Raw genomic sequence first — 19,839 nt, forward strand, 5'->3', positions numbered from 1 at the left:
AGCGATTTAATGCAGTTGTGCCAGATCTTTTCTAAAATCCATTTTTTATTTTAATGAATAAATGTATATAATAGCATTACCATATTAAAAAGGTAATATTTCTATTTAAAACCACTACAGTCTATACCCTATTAAAGTGTCTCAGCTAACCAGAGGCAAGAAATGCAATGTATTGTGCAGGCATGCACATAAAATAATGTATTTTGGTTAACAGATTGAATACATCAAAATAATGAAATGGAACGATACATAATTGTTTATTTTCCCATTTTAATCAGGACCGTCCCACTGTGAAAACTGATCGAGCTCTGGTATGCCTACATTGTCCACGTTATTGGAGACCAAAGATGCTTAGCTTCATTATTTTCCTGACATAAATGAATATATTCTCCCATATGATCGCATTGGAAGGGAAATGAGGGATATAACCCATTGTAGGCTAACACACCTCAAACGCGTGTTCCAAGCCAGCTGAGAAAGAGGGATAGAAAGTAATGTTTTCCAAGAAGCAGGGAAAGAATTATGCATCAAATTTGGTTATAGTATTTTGTTTAAGAAAGCACAAGAGCCAGCTCAGGTTGGGGGAAAAAAAATCACTTGGAAAATACCGAAACTCTCTGTTCAATGTTTATGTCCAATACGGACATATATTATCATATAGAAAAATGTTACAGTTTGTTCTAGAATCACCAGGTTTTAATTTAATTACATAGGTTATTTTCAGGACACACTTGTGCACACTGGAAATCTCAGATGATACCATCTGAAATTTTAGTACTTGTAAGTTGATTGGTTGATTTTGACTCTAAGCCAAGTCTCTGATTATTTTTAGCAAGCAAATGTACAGCTGAAACAAATGATGTGTATGTTATGGCTTCCTCTGGACATAAAAAAAAGTCTCCATAATGGGCATTAACAGACATGGCTAAATTAACTTGAGTTGATATTTTATTATTTTTCAGATAGAGACGCATAGTGAAAGTTCTAAAAGAAATGTATCCTGGAACATTATATATATATATATATATATATATATATATATATATATATATATGTTATCTGGTTACATTTAAAAAGTGAATTTGCAAAAAAATAAATCGTACATGTAGTACATGTAGTAAAAGAAATAAATATAGCAATATAAAGTGTATATTAATAAAAATATATGTATATAGTTAAGCAGTGATAAGGCTATTGTCTGTGTTTAATCAAGCACTTAAATATAGTTTGAAAAAAAAATAGGTAGATCACCTGTTAATCTTGTTACATACAGGGGCCTTGCATGATCTTCGGGGTTATATGACTCTTATTGCTGAACAATAAATGTAAGATTTTGCTTGCACCGCTAGGAGTGCTTACAGGGACACTCCAGCCATCATATGCACTTAAATGAATATGATAGCTAGGAAGCCCCTTTAAAAGAAGTTCCGTTCTGCAGAATCCCCCCCATATGTCTTTGCCCAATTGGTGACCTAAGCTATTTTCTGTGATATGCATGTGATGTGCTAACCACCATAACAAAGAGAAAAGTGTGAACAAATTAATGCATCTCCAACTGATGAATCCACAGAAGTACAGTTGGTATAAAAATATCACATTTTTTGAAAAAAAGATGTATAATAACAAAGCCAATAGAGAGAAGTCTCACGCTTCGCCGTAAGGCTTAATCATAGGCATACCGCCAATCAGCTCTAGAATCTATTGAGACATTGAGCCTCTTTACGCACGTTTTTTTATCTTTTTTATGGCATCCGACTCTTGGTTCAACACACAGTATCCTTTTTTTGTGTTAAACTTGCATTATAGAATGGTTCCTGATAGGATCTATACATTTACTCATTCTGTCTAGTTTTCTGTCTCTACTCCCATTTACTAAATACTATGAGTGTTCCTGCAGGTGTATGTGTGTGTGCGTGTGAAATGAAAGCAGACTTTGCAAGGGTTCGTTCTGCAGACGAAACAGTAAATTTGTTATTGCAGAACTATAAAAAAAATCCTACAAAGCATTTGGTCTTTTTCACAGATTGCGGTATCAGTTTTTATAACTGTGTCAAAAGAGCTCCATCAAAGATCACAACTTATGCCTCTTCTTGTAAAATTAGTATTTAAAGACCTATAGATTTATAGACCATTTCCCTGTTTAAAAAAAAAAAAAAAAAAAAAAAAACACTCCGCAATATAGAGCAACTTGCATTGAAGCTATTTTTCAGACTCCGGAAAGAGCAGCTGCAAAAACACAACAGCGTGTGAGAACCCCCAAGCTGCAAATTATAACACCAATCAAAAGGCAGACATATTTATTTGTCAAACACTTAATCCTTGTTACAACACACCGACATACTTTATGTTCGCATTTGGTACATGCGAAGAAGGCCCATCTCCACTATACACAGAGCGACTTTGGAACAAAGGCCACAATGATTTCAGGGGAAAAAAATAGACATTTCTCGAGGAATTTAAAGGGAAATGAGTGCTAATCAGGGAAGAAACCTATTTCATGTTGAATAAAATGATGGTACATTTTAAAAGCTGTTGCGGTTCTAAAATGTATCCGTGATTGGTAATGGGCGCATGATGGAATAATACACAACTTTGAATATCAAAACGTAATAAAGTATAAACAAGAAATAGTCGCTATATCTAGATGTTATCACCCAAACAACCACATCAAGCAAGGGACAGATTCCCTAACTGTGTTTCATATGGATGGTGCTTGAAGAACATCCTGATTTCATGTCACACTCTTTCATATAGATTAACCAAACTCTCTATAGATATGCAATATAGAACCTTGTATGTTTCCAGTAGCAGTTGCATATAAAGTAACCTTATTTTGCCGTGGCTTCTTCTGGGTGGCATGTGTTAAAAATGTTTTTTTTTCTCAAGGACTGGGGAATCTAGATTTGTGGACCTAAAAATGACAAAGGACACAACAAAGAGGAGTCAAACCTCTCAAGGGGCAAGACACTCCCTTGACACCCTATGTTCAGGTTGTGTACTGGGGAAGAACCTGATCTTTGCCCCCAACTACCCCAAAGTCTACCACCCTCAGATAAGATGTTGTATACTACGAGGAAGCCTATCAGGGATATACTCCATGTGCCCTTAGGTCAGATCACAGGCCAACACGGTTAGAAGAATAGACTCAAGAAGGAACTCAGATTTTTTATAACACCGGGGCCCTGTTACACAGTCAAACTATTTTAAAAACCTGTTTTGGTCTACATTATTACCCGTACTCTCATTCTTCCCCTCACGCGCAATTGAAGTCTAGCTTTGTCAACGCTGTCTCAAACCGTCAATGCCACCACACATATCTGTCGTCAAGAACAAGCAATCATCACGAGCTTCCGTTTCAGTAGCTAAGCACGTGATGGATGCAGTTATCACAGCAATGTGGTTTCTATGTTAACAGGGTCCCCAAAATTTTATCGATATATTAAGAAGGTATTTGGTTTATATAATATTTCATTGCTAACCCTGGCTGCAACATGATACTGAACATGAACAACAACAAAAAAAAGTATCGTATATATAGCCCCTAATGATTTACTGGAACCGATGCCTATGTAATTAATACAGTAAAAATCTCTACAACTCATGTCACTATGCCGAGAATTTAACAGTCAAACGGAGTTGTGTTCATAACCATATTTTTCCTGCATGGCTGAAACATACAGAACAATGAAAAATAAAGAGCCCTGTAGCATTTCATTAGTACAATATGTACATACATTTCATCAGTCATGTGTTCTTAATGCTATCTACGGTAAACAATAACACACTGCGTTTCGTATGCAGCCAAGCAGAAAACCAGACTTTTAATGATTCCCTCCGTACAGAACGCTCTGCCCTACAGCAGTCTATAGGATACAAAAGATGAAAATAATACAGGACGATAAATAACTGTGGAAGTATGTAAATTAACATGTGGAAAAGAGTTACTAAAGATAATCCTCAATAAATCATATTAAATATTAAGTTTAAAGAACTTGAGAAAGGTAGAGAAAGCTGGGCAGGCAGATAGACAACTTACGTGTACTTATAACTTATATATAGATTTATACACTTATTTATTATATAAAAACAATCTAGGGTTAATATAGCAACCGATACAACCAATGAGTCTTTTGTTTAAGCTACTTTTCATTCTAAATCCGGTTACGCTTCGAGAATGCATCCTTTATTACAAGACTACAGTAGCCTCGGGGATTCAACTTCTCTTTCCACACAATAATAAAATGCTATTGTTTTGTCAAAATGCCCCAAAAAACTCTTGAGAAACCGCTTGCTTGGTGACCTGGATCATACGTACTTGCAGTGGTGGTGCAGACATACAAATTAATTTGGAAGTCACATCTGGCCCACAGGCCTTCAGCTGGACAATCCAACTACACTTTTGTGAATTACTGTCTAGGGCAGCAGTATATTTGCATACCTGATAACATGTTAGAGCAATGATGTCTAACCTTTGGCACGTCAGGTGTTGTGAATTATAGTCCCCTCACACTCACACACTCTATTGACCAGGAAGGCATGATGGGAAATAAAGTCAGCAACAGCTGAAGTGCCAAAGGTGAGCGCTCGCTATAGTGGAAAGTCAAAGCTGCCACGTTATGTTCCTATACATTATATATATATCTATATCTATCTATCTATATATATATATATATATATATATAGATAGATAGATATATAGATATATATATATATATATATGCACACACATATACATTTTCTGGCAAACCTAATACCCTATTGAATAAAGAATAAAGATTTGCCCTATGACTGCTATTTAGCCTGCATTAGTAGATAAACTTTAGTAAAAATTAGCTAACGGTGTAGCTTGCCTGAAATTAAATGTTCTACATAACAATTAGTTGCTGAAACGATCCAAAGGTTTGGTCAATGAAACACAAGGCCCAGTGACAACAAACTGCAAGGTGGCGTTGATAAATGTGCAGCTTATTTCTAGGCAGGAATAGGCCATGATTATGAGCCGATATGTTCTCATCTTGATTTCATTCTCGTGTACACATCTAGCTCAGAAGCCAATGTACAAGAAACTATTTTCTTCAATCACTTCAATGATCCGAGAGAGCAGACCTTATGGTTCCAGCACCTTTAAGATAAACAGTTGGCATTTTGGGTCCACTTTGTCAGCCATGCATCATTTACAGGGTCAGCACGATTTAATGCAATAGTCTAAAGGAAATAATTAAGAAAACTTTGCAATGCGGAATACAAGTGTATCCTTGATTAGGTGGCCTTGATGGTGTCCGTGAGTCATAGCTGAGGAACAAGGAGACAATTACAGGAAGGTCATGGGCATGGGTACTGACTAATGACGTGTTTAGAAAGTAGAGTTCATTGATTGCTTTATATATTAGGACAGAAGAATATTCATGCTCTATGCATTAAACTATTTTAATCATATAGATTGTTCTTCTTCTTAATGCCGTACTCCATTACATAAATAGCTTTCAATAGATCACAAAAGTGACATCAAAAGTCTCAGTAAAGTCCTAATCCCTAGTCACACATCTAACCACATCCCTCTAAGACAAAAGAGTCCCTTTTTGGTCATGTTGAGAGATATGATTTAACAATGATGTTTGGATATTGTGGACTTGTATTTTCGAGGTTATATATAGCCTGTTTTCATTTTAAAAAGTCTATATTTAGGCAGAGAATAGGCTTGTCCCAGGAAGGTAAACCCGAAAGAAAAGAGGAACTCTACTAAAAAGCTTTTGTCCCTGATTGACATTTAAAAACAGTAGACGCAACATTACTTATGCATGCTGCTAATTTATCATTCATTAAATTTTAGATCCTAATCCATGTATTTTCTTCCCTATAGAGCTGCTCCTGACAGTTGAGATAATGCAAACATTGTTGGCCTTAGAGGAGGAATAACCACAAATGTCACATTTCAAAAGAATATGTTGACTGGTCACTGACAATAGGCTGGGTAGAATTAACGGTACAATACTTTCAGATGGGTCAACAAGATGCCCGAAAGCACATTCCCATTAAGTGAGTACAGAGCTTATCTACTGAACAACACTGAATCAATGCTAAGCAAACTGTTTTTACTGAAATATAGTTGGTTTAATAAGTTTGTAGAGTAGATAATAGTCTCAAAATAAAATAAACTAGTTAAATAGAATAACGTCTGTCACTTAGTACTGGGCATTTTCTTTGTAATGGTGGTTTGAGCTGGTGTGGCTAAGCTTGAAATTTGAAATATGTCAATGTACCTGAAGAACCTTAGACAATAGTGAGAACACATGCAACTCATGGAATATTGGGTAGAGTTTGTAGAAAAGTGGTTCTTGGTCCAGTTCTCATGCCACCAGGTATAGCATGTTTGCTGATCTCTAACCCCTTTTGAGGATGGGTATGGAAAAAAATATGGTGAGAAAAAAGGAGGTGAGGGGACCCAGAAAACATCAAAGTGTTGACCTTTTCCTGCTTGGTTCCTTTACTTGTTTGTCATCAAATCGCTAAGCAATTCTCACAGAGGACATGATATCAAAAACAGGACAAAAAACAGGAAATGTGCATTTTAGAAAGACAAAATCCGCTCTCATTTACAAGTGAAGAAGTAAATGTGAATGAAAAGCTCAAGCACTAACCCTAGATAAAGCACTCTCTATTGCAGATCATTTCATATTTAGCATATTCTGCTTGTTTATTAAATATATCTAAAAGTACAGACTATCATACAAGATCGCTATGAAGAACAAAGAACAAGGGACATGAAAGGGCAAACAGGTCACATAAAATCAGATTCCATTAAATGGTTATCAATATAATGGCATATTGACCTCCACCAGAAGCTAGTGACGGAAGTACCTTCATTATTTATTTCTCTAATAATTAAAAAAGGGTTTATTTAATAAATCTTCCACCAATGCCAAGATACACTGTCAAATTATTTTTCACACCTGGTTACATAATGATTTCATGGATAAGTGTTTGTTTGTATTATACAACGCTTGCCTAAAAAGGTTATAGATTTTCAGGTATAGGCAAAGAACTGCTATACGGATATTTATATTCTTTATGGAAAAAGAACTATGTATACTTGACCTGTCCAGAAGATGTTATGGTCCCCTGTTTGCTATTAGGAGGTTTTACCCTTTTACACCAAACTTCATCCTTATTATCTGATCTTCAGTTTATTACTGAGCTTCAGGGCACTGCAATTTTCTGGACAGGAGGGGTCCTCACACCCATTTACCCTACTCCCAGCAAAAACTTTACACTGCAGGCCAACAATGTCACGTGTACTACTGGGGCAATTTTCCACTCCACCAGCATTAACAACATTTTTGCCCTCGGTCATCAATCTCTGTAATTTAAAACATTTCATCATCACATGTCTGGAAATGTGTTTCACTTTACGTCTTGAGACGTTAAGTGATTATTTCTAAGACTTCTAGGAGTGGGTGTAGGAACAGCTTATCTTTTGTCCTGGAGAAGACACAAACCTTATTTTTGTATGAGACTTTGGACATCTCCAAAGGGATGTACTACTCCACTAGTAATCCAATAAAATGCAGTGTACATTCTAATGCGTTACTTATGTTAAATTACCAAATGTTTGAGCCTATAATCCTTTCTGGATAGAAAATTAATTATTTAAACTAATTGATTTCGGAAAATAGGATTATTGATCAACAACTCTAATGAAAACATTGTCATTTTCCAATAAGAAAGGCTATAGCTACACGGAAGAACGTACAAGTGAGACTCGAATGTAGCAATAGCACTAGGCTGTTCATTGTGTTAGCATGCTATCTTGTTGCTTCCTTAGTAAGTATGTTTATATCAATATGCTCATTTGTCAGCTGTCTTTATGCATCTTCTCAGCAGTGGCATATGACCCTGGCCCTAGCGCAGAGAGAGAAAAAAAAAAAAGAGCTTTCAGAAGTTGTTACATGTGCATCTGCCACCCAGTGAGTGAATAATGAGGTCTACAAATATCCGTCAACAGAGTGGTTCTGAACCAAACAAAAATTAACAACCGTAGCTAGGCCAAGCCCTTCCTGCTGGGCACAGCCAGCCTCCCATCAGCTCACAAACCACCCAGAAGAACCATCGGCAGCTTGAATTCTTAGTATCCCAAGTTTGATTTGTTTCTTCTTGTTTTCTATTTTCTATATTTTTCTATACCTATCGTATACCAGTAGCATTTAAGAATAGAATAACAGATTATCAAATGGCCTATACAACAACTATGTAACACATTAGTGCTATAAATGAAGTTTAGGTTAGTAAGACCAAACTTATTTATAAGGTTACAAAGACAACACAACTAGGGATGGATTTCAATTTCGCAGGGCAAAAGTTTAGCGGTCACTTTTATTTTGTTAGCCACATCTGAAGAAAACACTTACTTTATTTAGAGTTTGTGAAGTTAATTTCTCAAATCCCGTAGACATCAAACACTAAATTGCGTGCTTCACGATTCTATGAAAAAAAGGCTTTCTGATTCATGGCACATTAATAGTAAAAAAAAAAGTAATTGTGTATAAGGGAGAGTTAATATACCCTGTTATATAGATGCAAGCATTCCTGTTTCTCGCCACTACAATGTCCTGGCATGGCACCTCCGCTAACTAAATATCCATGAACGGGGTAGTAGCAGAATCCCATGGAACATAAACTTTCCTTTGGATTCTCTGCAGTAATAAGATCAAACCCAGCAAAGCATGTTAAAATAAATGTAAACATTCTGGCCACAAACCATGTGGTTTTCTATAAATCAAGTAAGCCTTGCATTAGCCCTAGGGCCTAAATTGGGTGCAATCATTGGGTCCCCTCCACATTTGCACTTAAATGGTTACGTTGGAGTGGGATAAGCTGACACTTGCTTCAAATCAGACTCGTTAGTAATTTGCCTTGCATCTCCGAAGCTCTGACTTGAACTAAAGTGCTGGATCAGCTATGGTTCACTGATAATTGGGCTACTGCAAGACGCTACTTAATCAACTACTCTCTAGATAGCAAAGATTTACAGTTGATTAGCCTGCACAGCTCGGTTGCTTTTCTCAAACAGTTCTAGGAAGAGATTATTTTTGTGCCCAAGTAACTCCAAATAAAGGAGGGGTTTTGCTCCGAGTCTGCTTTGTGAATGTCCCCTGATTCTGTACAGAGTGTTCAGTGAAGCAGATAAAGCAAACTTAAAGATGCATTTAGTTCCCAAGAATGGCGCCATCAATACTACTTCTGTGTGTTATTTTGTACCTTCCATTTGTGTAATCATAAAATGCACCATTTGTTAAATCGGGCCACTTAACATTGATTTTTTTTTTTTTTTTTATTCTGGAGAAGAAAGACTTGATCTAAGGATAGTATTTGAAGTTTAGTGGCAAACCGATGGCAGCACATATTGTGGGATGTTTCGTTCCTTGAATAATTTGGTTAATTCATTACTGCCTGCACGGTTAAACTCGGACTTTCAACGCTTAGAATGTACAATAGCCGATACTCAGACTCACATCATTCGACTTGATAAGTGAGGCCTGCATAAAATAGCTTCATATTAAAGAGAAGAAGACATGCATAAACATATTTAGATATTTATAAGCCTTTCTTATGTTTATTTTTTGCTCCTGTGCGCACATACTGTACCTACCTGCTGGTGGTGACATTAAACCGACAAGTGGTATGAATCAGGTTGAACATTCCGCCTGTTGAAGGGTTAATAGTGATAGATGATATTCACATGGTTACCTGAAGCCATGACAAGACCATGAACCAAGTATGATTCGAGGTCTTACAGCAGGTAGAAAAAGGGGACAGATTAAAAGGCTTATCTGCCATTATTCAATATGTCTGTGTACATCCTGGTGCCTACACAAGGCCAGAAGAGTCTGACTATATAAATGCATGAAGGCATTCACACAACCATTTCGCTGGAAGAAGCCGATCAATGTGATTGTTCACATTCTCCATTCCACTCTCCCCCCTACACTCACAATCAAAAGGCAACCAATCTGATCACACACAGATCAAATTGCTTTAGGAAGACAGCCGAGGATTCTAATCTGACACTCCACATGAAAGATGGACCATGCATATATAGAGATCTGGACGTCTTGGTGATGGGGTCTGTGGACCCCACACATTGTTCTACTTTATAACCTGAAAGCTAAAAGGCTCTGTTTTATTGGGTTCGCTGTCATCTGAGAGCAAATACCTTTAAAAAAAATCTGATTAAGTCTGAGCTCAGTTTTTATTTCATACTTGGTCCTGACAGTGTATAATTAAAGTCACATTAATAGCTATAAAAGACTGAAACTGGGACTGGAATCAAGAATAGTGGAAATATTATGCATTGTTTTATTAATTCTTGATTCTGTTCTGCATTTTTAAATCCCTAGAGCCAGGTGGTCATATTATACGCATTTTTACGGCTTTATATTGATGTTTATGTCAACATAGCAAAGAATAAATTATATTAAAATATATAATTTCCTGGATTATCATAAAGTATACTAAGGGTATAAAATTACCCGCATTCTATAAAAATGTGTGTTCAAATACATGGTTTGATTGATGCATATGTATATGAATTTTTAATATGCAGAACAACACATGCCAAACATTTTGAAGTACTTAAATAAATTCATATGTCGTCTTACACTTTAAAACTCTTCCATCAACATCTCTGCTTCGAACAAACGTACTTGTCATCTCTTACCGTTGCCAAAACGGAATCGTTGATTTCGAAAGTAATAGAACCAGCATTTTTCTCATTCTTCACTATACGCGGCAACAGTTGATTCAAACTATAACACTTTCCCATAATAAAATTTTGACACAGTCTTTATTATCGTGCAAGGCAGAATTCCTCTGGGTCGCGGTTGTAAAGAGGATATAAAAGTGCCCTCTGCATGCCTTCGAGCTGACATGAGTGTTCCTAGGATAAGGAACTTGGAATGCTTCAGTCTTTGAAGACTAATGATCTCCCCAATGCAGACTAATATGTTTGATAAAAGTCTCTCAGCATGAGAGAACAGAAAATTTACCATAAGAATGGCTGTACTGTGGGCTTGGCATATCACTGACACAGTCCCTGACTGGGTTTGCGGCTGGAGGCACAGACATTGCAAGCTTTGATTTAAGTGGGTTTTGACTGACAGGAAGGAGCGGGAAATCTGTTGGAAATCATTAACTCATCTTTCCACCTGAATTGTCACTAAAAGTGACTCTACGGGAAGTTCCAAACACGGGAGTATATAATTGACAATGCTTCTTTATTTGGAAGTTTATCAGGCTAGTCGTTTTTTTGGAGAAATGGTTAACCTGTTTGTACAGACTTTATACATGTGTCTTGCCTCTTTTGTCTGTCCTGTGAAAAAATCCATGGTATAGAGTTCTTCACACGAAGGCATTGTTGAGTTAACCGAGCGGTCTCTTCCTAATTAAGTTAAAGGGAAACCAAAGCTATTGGAGACGTTACACCTAAATAAAGATTGATAAAATTATAGACAGCTTATGAGTGTATGTGCTATCAGGAAGAATCCTTTGCATGGGTATATATTGTGAGGATACAGTAGTAAGATATTTTCCATAGCTGACTTCCTCATATAATTATACTTACTATACCGATTAAGTACTACTGTGTTTCACATTGCCAACTTTTTTCTTACCAAATACTCCTAGCACCTTCTGTTTTCTCTAGTAAGTATCACTTACTATAACTGTGTTCTATATCTTAAGATGAAACCTTTCTGGATACCCAAGAAGTTACACAAAAAAATAGAATCTGACTGCAGATAAGAACTATTTGGCCCGTCCAGCCTGCCCATGTTTTCCTGATGTACTGCAAGAGGTAGAGCTTGGTAAGGCTGCATGGACTTTGGGCCAACTCCTGCCTTGATCTTGCTCAAAATCAACTCCTTCTTCTTTTCCTCCATCTTTAGTAGCTGGATCTGGCTTGGCTTGTACATGGCTTAGCAAACCAGACCAAGAGTCTGGCCGAATCCTGAACTCAGCTCATGCTGTACCACTTCCAGCTCTCCCACCACTACCATATTCTACACTTATTGCAGGTTAACGCACTTTAATGACCAAAGACGGACACTGTTGTTCTATGAGATGTGGTTAAAGGTATGACTAGGGACTACCATCACTATCATAGATCATATTGTAATTGTAAATGTTTGCATGTAAGCATAAATCGATAACAGTTTGACTAAATACACAACTTGAAAAGCACGCATTAAATAAGTTAAACATGTTAAAAGTGTCCCTTAGTTTTTGGCATCTAATCCTATATAGCTATGTTTGGGAAATGTTAATTCTATTTATAAAGCTGTTTTCACAATACGTCATTTTATGGGTAGTTCAAATCCAGTCTTTGTTTAGGCTACTACAAGATTGTAAAGCTAGTCTATTACTGCGTTGTTAGATTCCTTCGCTAATTTCAAAGAAATTCCAAGTAATACATTTATATTGTTTGCAGTATTCACTGCATAAGGAAATTTTAAATCAAAGCAGTCTGATTTACTATTGTTTGAAACTTTAGCGTAGACTAAATATTCAATATTATGAAATCATAGAAGTGATAATAATATTTTGTTACATTTGTACAGAACATTGGCTTTGATATCCAATGATGGGTGATTTTAAATATCTACCACTCCAACTGCTGAGTACTACAATTCATATAATACTCCAAAAATACTCCTGCAAAATCACCCTTTAGTACATAACAGCTTAAAGGGCTTGTTCTAGATGATGCATGATAAGACTGGTCCATCTTCTTGCTTCCAGAATGAGGCACTGGTCAATTTACAGTTGTATACAGTTGCAGAATATACAACAGCTACAAAAATGCTACAAAATGCTCTAGGCTTTGGGCAACCTGCAGATTTACCGTCACTTTATAGTATCGTCAGTGATGTATTTATGAGGGACCCGGCTATATGGCCTGGCCCAGGGCAGAATCCCCAGACCACCACAGTCCACACCTGCTTGTAATCCGTTCTGCAGTGAATGACATCACATCCAGCTTACCAGCGAGCCCAATCCCCATTGTTACCTATATTAGTAAAATATGAAACCAGAAACAATTTCATTTCGACACCCAGACAGTTCTCCCTATTCCCTCTCTTACTTTAACATCTCATAGCTGGGGGGGGGGGTGTACAGCAGTTTGCCAATTTTTTGCTTGAAAAATGGCATAAATAGTAAGCTATCTTCAGAATTCATGGCAATAAAAAGTAACATTTTTATTAACATTTCTGTGTGACTGCTTTACAGCCTGATTCTTCTCTCTTTCCAGTAAACGGTGGTATTTCTATGTCCAGCACTAGCCCTTGTAGGTAATATTTCATCTTGTCAGAAAAACCTAATGAAACCTGTAACTTTTGAGCATCTGTTCAACGGATAAACACAAGCTCATCATTTCCTGCTGTCAAAGCACTGGAGAAAATTTACAAGGCCGATGCTGAAAAGTGGCCAGGTAAACAGATCACTGTGTATGTGCTAGAACCAGCAAATGGCTCGGGGCTCTTTACACATCGCATAAACATTATCTGTATCTGAGTCTACAGTAAAAAGACTTGTACTGACATCTCCTAACACCATGTTATTATATTTACTAAGCAATTGCAGTACATAAATAGCAGCCATAAAGTAATTATTGCCATGCGGAATAACACACTGAAAGGCGGGTATGCCCGCCAATTCCATCTTTCAGTTATCAAACGGATGTAAATGTGTTTATTTTCACCCTTGGTTAAATGCATCTTTTTTATTTGTTGCACAAGTGTCCCTTACGTACCTCATTTATGTCACACTCTAATTGCCTAGCACAAATATTTTCCCTTGACCTTGGATTCTGGTAAATCATAAACCTGTACAGCGTGTGAAAGCACTTCTGTTCCTAGAGTTTGATGATGTGCAAATAATTTATCAATAACAAAAAGGGGGTAATTTCATCATGTGGGAACCTTAAAGCAGGTAGGATTCTGGGCAAAAATGTCCTATCACCACAACCAAGACTTTTGATTATAAACGTATGTACTGTAAGAAGCTCTGCAGAAATTGTTGGTGCCAGAGCCTTCACTTACATGGATGCCAGTGGGTGCAAGGGACCCAGGCTGCACTTTGACAGGAGCAGCAATTTGCTGCCCCATGATGTGTTATTTCCAGATAGATTTGTGGAGAAATAGAACTGTTTGTTCTGCAAAAAGACGTTGCCATGTGGACAGCTTCCAGGTGTGTCCAGAAGTGCCACCATTTTGCGTACCAAACCAGGAGCATAACACGGGGCAACCAGAGGCAGGGATGTGAAATGTAAGGCTGCTCACAGCAGGAGGGAAAGCTGTGAATGAGGTAAGGGAGTGAGTTATGTAGTATGCATGCATGTATGTGTGGATGTGTGTGTGTGAGCATGGACGTGTAAATTGGCCAGCATAGATGTGTATATGCAAGTGAGCATGTATGTGCAATTGTTGGTGAGTTAGCATGAATGTGTATGTGTGAGCATGAATGTGTATGTGTGAGCATGAATGTGTATGTGTTTAAGAATATGTGCCAGTGTATATGCGAGTTACCACGCTGTGTGTGAGAGCATGTATTGGTATATGAGCATGGATGTGTGAGTGTGCATGGATGTGTATGTGTGTGGGCATAGATGTGTAAGTCAAGTATTTAGGCATTTGTCAACAAGTAAAAATACAAGGTGTTTATATTCAGCACACTAATTACTCATATGAAATGGTGTTTACAGATTTAAATATGATAAAGCCCACCTTGACTTTATATCATAGGGCCAGTGATGTTAACTTCCTGTTCTCAGGTTCCACATGATCATTCCTCCTCTTCTATTACCTTTGCCCTGCTGTTGCAAGGGTGGGTTGAGGAGAAGAAAGAGGACTTCAGGACAGGAAATCCATTAGATAATGCTGATGCTGTCACTCTGAGACACAAATCTCAGCTTTCCAGATGAAAACTTAACTAAATAGTTTTATGCTGGTTTAAAAAAAAACACAAGCTCTAGGTGATTTGACTATTAAATAACAAATAATTACATAACTAGAAAAGACAAAGGGATTTTCAATGTATCATTACTTTATTTAAAACAATAGTGCAAGAAAGATCTGACCCAACTGGAGAAAACTAAGTTCAAGAAAGAGATCAATCTTTATATAGCAGAAGAAATACCAGTAATGCATAATAGTATTTTACCTCACTTGCTTTCATCCATTATCATCTGTCAAAGGCTAAAGAGCAGTGATCTCAAGAGGATCATAAAAGGAGAAATGATCCATAAAGTACAAGCTACATCTTTAATTTTAACATTCCCGATCTGATTATACTGAATCACGTAAATGGTAACCTAATATTAAGTTCTCTGTAGAGGTAATCAATCACTATCTTAAATTATCAAGAAGTAGAAAGGAATACATGTTCAAAACTGCTAGTATCAATCTTGTTGATTTAATCAGGAGAAAGATTATTATAAATGGGCTACAACCAGGCCTTGATTACATCCACATAGCTATTTGGGTATGATAATAAAGCCAGTAGAGTTACTTTCTAGTTCATTAAAATTACTGATATCTTTTTAGTAGAATCCTGACCATATGATGAAGTAAAGACTGTAGGAACCTGTATTGAAAAGAGCCGTACAACTTAATTTTATTAAAAAAAACATACTTTGTTAAAAGCACTTGGTTGTGCCTACTCCTTGCTCATGTTTGGCCTAATTCTTGCCTAGTCCTCAACCATGAAAGGTTAAATGAGGCTAGTCCCAACCCTACATGTGGCTAGCACTGCCCAGGTGGGTCACTAGCCATACCACTAGAATAAAGCCAGTCCTTCAGAAGAGAAGAATAGTTGACATGAACTATGTGCTAAATAATATTTCTTCTTTACCTACCATAAATGGAACATGTGGTTGGCAGCTTGTGACAACCACTTTCAAGCAACTGTGAGCAGAGTTAGATGGACAGCGAGCTTTGTTGATTCTACTTTAATTTTCTATGCTTCCATGCCCTCATCACCCGCATTGTACTGTGTTTTGGGGTTTGAATTTACCAGCTTGCGCCATTCGTATCAATTTTTTAATAAATAAATAATGTTAGGCAAATAAGCAGTAAAATAGTGTGATGAAATGTATAAAGACTAGATGTTACCGCAGATATTTTACAAGCTATAAAATTACAAACCAGCCTGAACATATGAGTTCATTAATTAAATGATAGTAACAATTTGCATCGCAGTAGATATTAAAATATGGTCAGAACTTAAACCAAAACCAAAGGTTCTCCTAAAAAGGGGCACAGGCAGGCTGCTAAAGGGGCAGCGGTGACACAGGCAGGCTGCTAAATGGGCAGAGGCCTACCACGTGAATGTCTGGCTTAGTAGATAGTAATAGGGGTTATGCTGCACTACTGTCAATGTCTGGCTCAATGTATAGTGGTGGGAATTAATCCGGACCATGTCTGTTCAGTAAATGTTATTTATTTAAATTAATAATTTATTTTTCCAGATTTAAATTTTTTCCAGTTGACATTCAGTTAAAAATTTGTGAAATAAATATTCTTGCCAACATTATTTTTTTGTGTGTGTGAGTGTATGTGGGGGGGTGTACCACATACAGGATCCACCCCGGGTGCCAAATACTCTAGGTATGCCCCTGGTCGTGGTAAATGTTGCTAAGTGTCACACAAACTGGAGCTGACTCTTTCGTATTCTCTTTAATGTTCCCCGAACATTGAATTTGATGCTTTTTTACACTGGTGACATAGTCTATATTATATTTTACCTCCTGAAAAATGGTTTTCATTTTCTATTAGAAATTTTTAATTTGAATGTGGTTGACACTACTAGTGAATCATTGCTACAGACCTGAATTTCCATCACAAGAGTTGTGTTGTATATACATTGCATGACCACTCGTGTAATCAAAGCATACGCAACATTTCAGGATGTTTCAGGGTTTCCGAGCTTGTCCGCTCTTTTGCTTTCAGTTACCACGAAACAAGTAACTCTTATAGAAGGAAGGATTAATATGTAAAGACACTTCATAAAGTTCCCAGATTTGAGAATACGTGTCAACTGCATTCACACATTGTATATAATTCAGACTAAACTACATTAAACTGGTTTCTATATATATCATTATTATGCATACACCGTTTCATTCTGCCCAGGCAAATACTGTGTAACGTCACCTAGAGCGCAACTTGGAAAATACTCTTTTGTATCACAACTCATATCTTTTAATCTCAAGGAACAGTCATTACGTGTTGTTCTGACACATGTGATTGATATTTGTACAGTCTCTATGCATTAGTTTATTGACTCAGAACAAAGGTACATTCCCTCCTGTCAATTTACCCTTGAGTACATAAAAATATTAAACAAAAACGTTAAAAGCCACATATAGTTTTCAGACAACGCATTTCATGTTAAATACATCGTACGACTCTTCGTTATTTGAGGAGTACTTGAGTTCCGTATTCACAATGGATTTGATGTATCACATCTTTCAATTGCACGGTCTAATGAGATTTCGCTTTAATAGATTCAATTAGTTATTAGTTTATGTGCTCTCTGGGTTGTATATGTCAAATTGCTACAGTGAATAATGGCTTATGGTTGCCCCTTGGCCCCTGGAGTTTCTGAAATGTTTTGCAGTGATTGTCATAGAAAAGGGGTTAATGAACAATGGTTCTAAGTGCTATTCTAGGCCTGTCAAGTCTTGAATAAGCATTATCTTGTGAAGCACTGTTTAAATGGAGCCTTCAACAGAGAGGGAGTTATTATTGTACTTTAAACAGCCTAGGGACTAATGATAGAAGGATGAATCACACACAGAAATTGCATTTCTTTAAATCAACCATTAATGGTTCTTCCTCTCTCATCTGTTCTCTTTACTTAAATAAAAGAGATCCATCTTACTGTATAACAAAAGAAATAAACGTTGCTGCAGAATACCTACCTTTGAACATTGCTTATGATTCTGACACCAAATCAGTGATCCATTGTTCTACAAGAAAACAAACAAGAACAACAATTATTTTCTGCATAAGAACATATGGTAAACATGTTATTTCCTTCATGTAAACAGTGCTAAGAGTAACCTTATGCTGTGATTTTAGTTTGCAACTAACATAAAATCTACTGTTAAAACTAGGACATTCAATGTTATTTTAAGCTGTTTTGGGGCTGTGGCTAATCCAGGTCATTGAATTTCAAGATTCCGGTAAGATCCAATCTTGTTAGAACAGTGAACATGAGATTCCATCAACTAGTGATGCTCATCAACAATGTATCACACAGGGCAGCAATGCATCCCTATTTCTCTTTAACAATCCTTGGATGAAAGGAGTCATCTGGTCACCATCTTACAATAGACCACATTTCAGAAAGTAACTCAACAGCAAATTGGAGTCTTAGTAGTTTGGAAAACTGAGTCACTTAAGATGAGAAATTGGCTGGTTTCAATATTCCTTTACAATCTATTGACACAAAACAAGAGTAGCATTCAGTGACGCATACAGCCGTCACCCCTATTACACAGCCAGAAGACGATAAGCAAGAAGGAGGATGGAGTTAGTGATCCATGGACTACACTAATACATTTAAATGGGTCGTGCCACATTTAGCCACATTGAAAGGAATAAATATATAGCCTTTAGATGTTTGTTTTCTGCAGACTGAACTGTGTAGGGTATTGTGGTTATTGTGTTAGACCAGCCTGGACACCACAGGCCAGATTATGTATGCCAACTTTTGGGCCAGTATGTTTAAAAAGAAATTAGGATTGTGTGTGTTTTTATAGAAATGTATGTAGGAGGCAGTTATGCTATAATATAAACTTTGTTTTACGGAAATGTAATGTCAGCAGCAGAACTGCATGAGCGATACATCTGGCCAAGAATCAGTGCTGCCAGAATTCCCAAAAACCTTAATGAGTACTCAAGGAACTACCTTTGGAGAACATGTGGTAGAAGCGATGCATCTGTCTAATAGACACTAAGAAATATATTTAAACATGGTGCTTTTATCACTGGCATTTGCATCCAACTTCTCACATGATTTAGAGGTTTACTTGGATCAAGGCTGTATTAGAATAGCCCCAAGGTCATCATCTAGAGGTAATCCCAATATCTACAAAGAGCCAACTCAATGAGAACATTTGTTGGGGTCCCACTTGACCTTGGAGCTCTGCACATCTTGAATGCCAAATGTATTTCCCATATATACTACTACTTTTTTACCCCATCATATGCCCCACCTGCAAATGTATAGTGTCTTGGGTACCTGTAAGATTATATATTGTGAAGGCTGGATTAATGCTGTGCCTTAACTTGAGTAAGGGTAAAGAATGCCTGTTTTGTAATATAGAAGTCATGCTAATAGTTCTTTAAAACCAGCATATTGGTTAAACACATAATGAGTCACAAGTACCCACTCAGTGTTTAAAAATATTTAACAATCAATCAACACTGCTTGTTAGTAGTAGAAGATATTTCTATCAATTAAACCAAGCATCACAATTCTGATACATTTTTTGGTACCCTCAAAATTACCAAAAAGTATCACTGAGAAGATTTTACATGCTTACATCAAACCCTTTGTTAGGCCAATAAATCATTTTTTGTTGCCCATGGGTCTATATTATTAGCCAACCAATTGCAATTAAATAGTTGTAACCAAGAGCACCAATGAACAAGCACCTCCACAACAGTGTCAATGCAGGCAGATGAAGTGTCGCCTATTAGTTTAGGAAGTGGACACCAAAAGAAGGTGACCGAGAAAACAATGTTAATTATTGCAACATCACACAACACCAGTTTAAAA

General features: G+C 36.9%; 1 protein-coding gene across 1 annotated transcript in view; it reads right to left on the reverse strand.

Annotated features, from left to right (window-relative positions):
- ANOS1 (anosmin 1) overlaps positions 1 to 19,839 on the reverse strand; it is a 72,717-nt gene that overhangs the window by 33,447 nt on the left and 19,431 nt on the right. Inside the window, exon 2 of the mRNA XM_053457402.1 lies at positions 17,975 to 18,022. Coding sequence (XP_053313377.1) covers positions 17,975 to 18,022 — 48 coding nt within the window. The remainder of the gene's footprint in view (positions 1 to 17,974; positions 18,023 to 19,839) is intronic.

Source organism: Spea bombifrons, chromosome 2, assembly GCF_027358695.1.
Source record: "Spea bombifrons isolate aSpeBom1 chromosome 2, aSpeBom1.2.pri, whole genome shotgun sequence".
NCBI classification, from domain to species: domain Eukaryota; kingdom Metazoa; phylum Chordata; class Amphibia; order Anura; family Pelobatidae; genus Spea; species Spea bombifrons.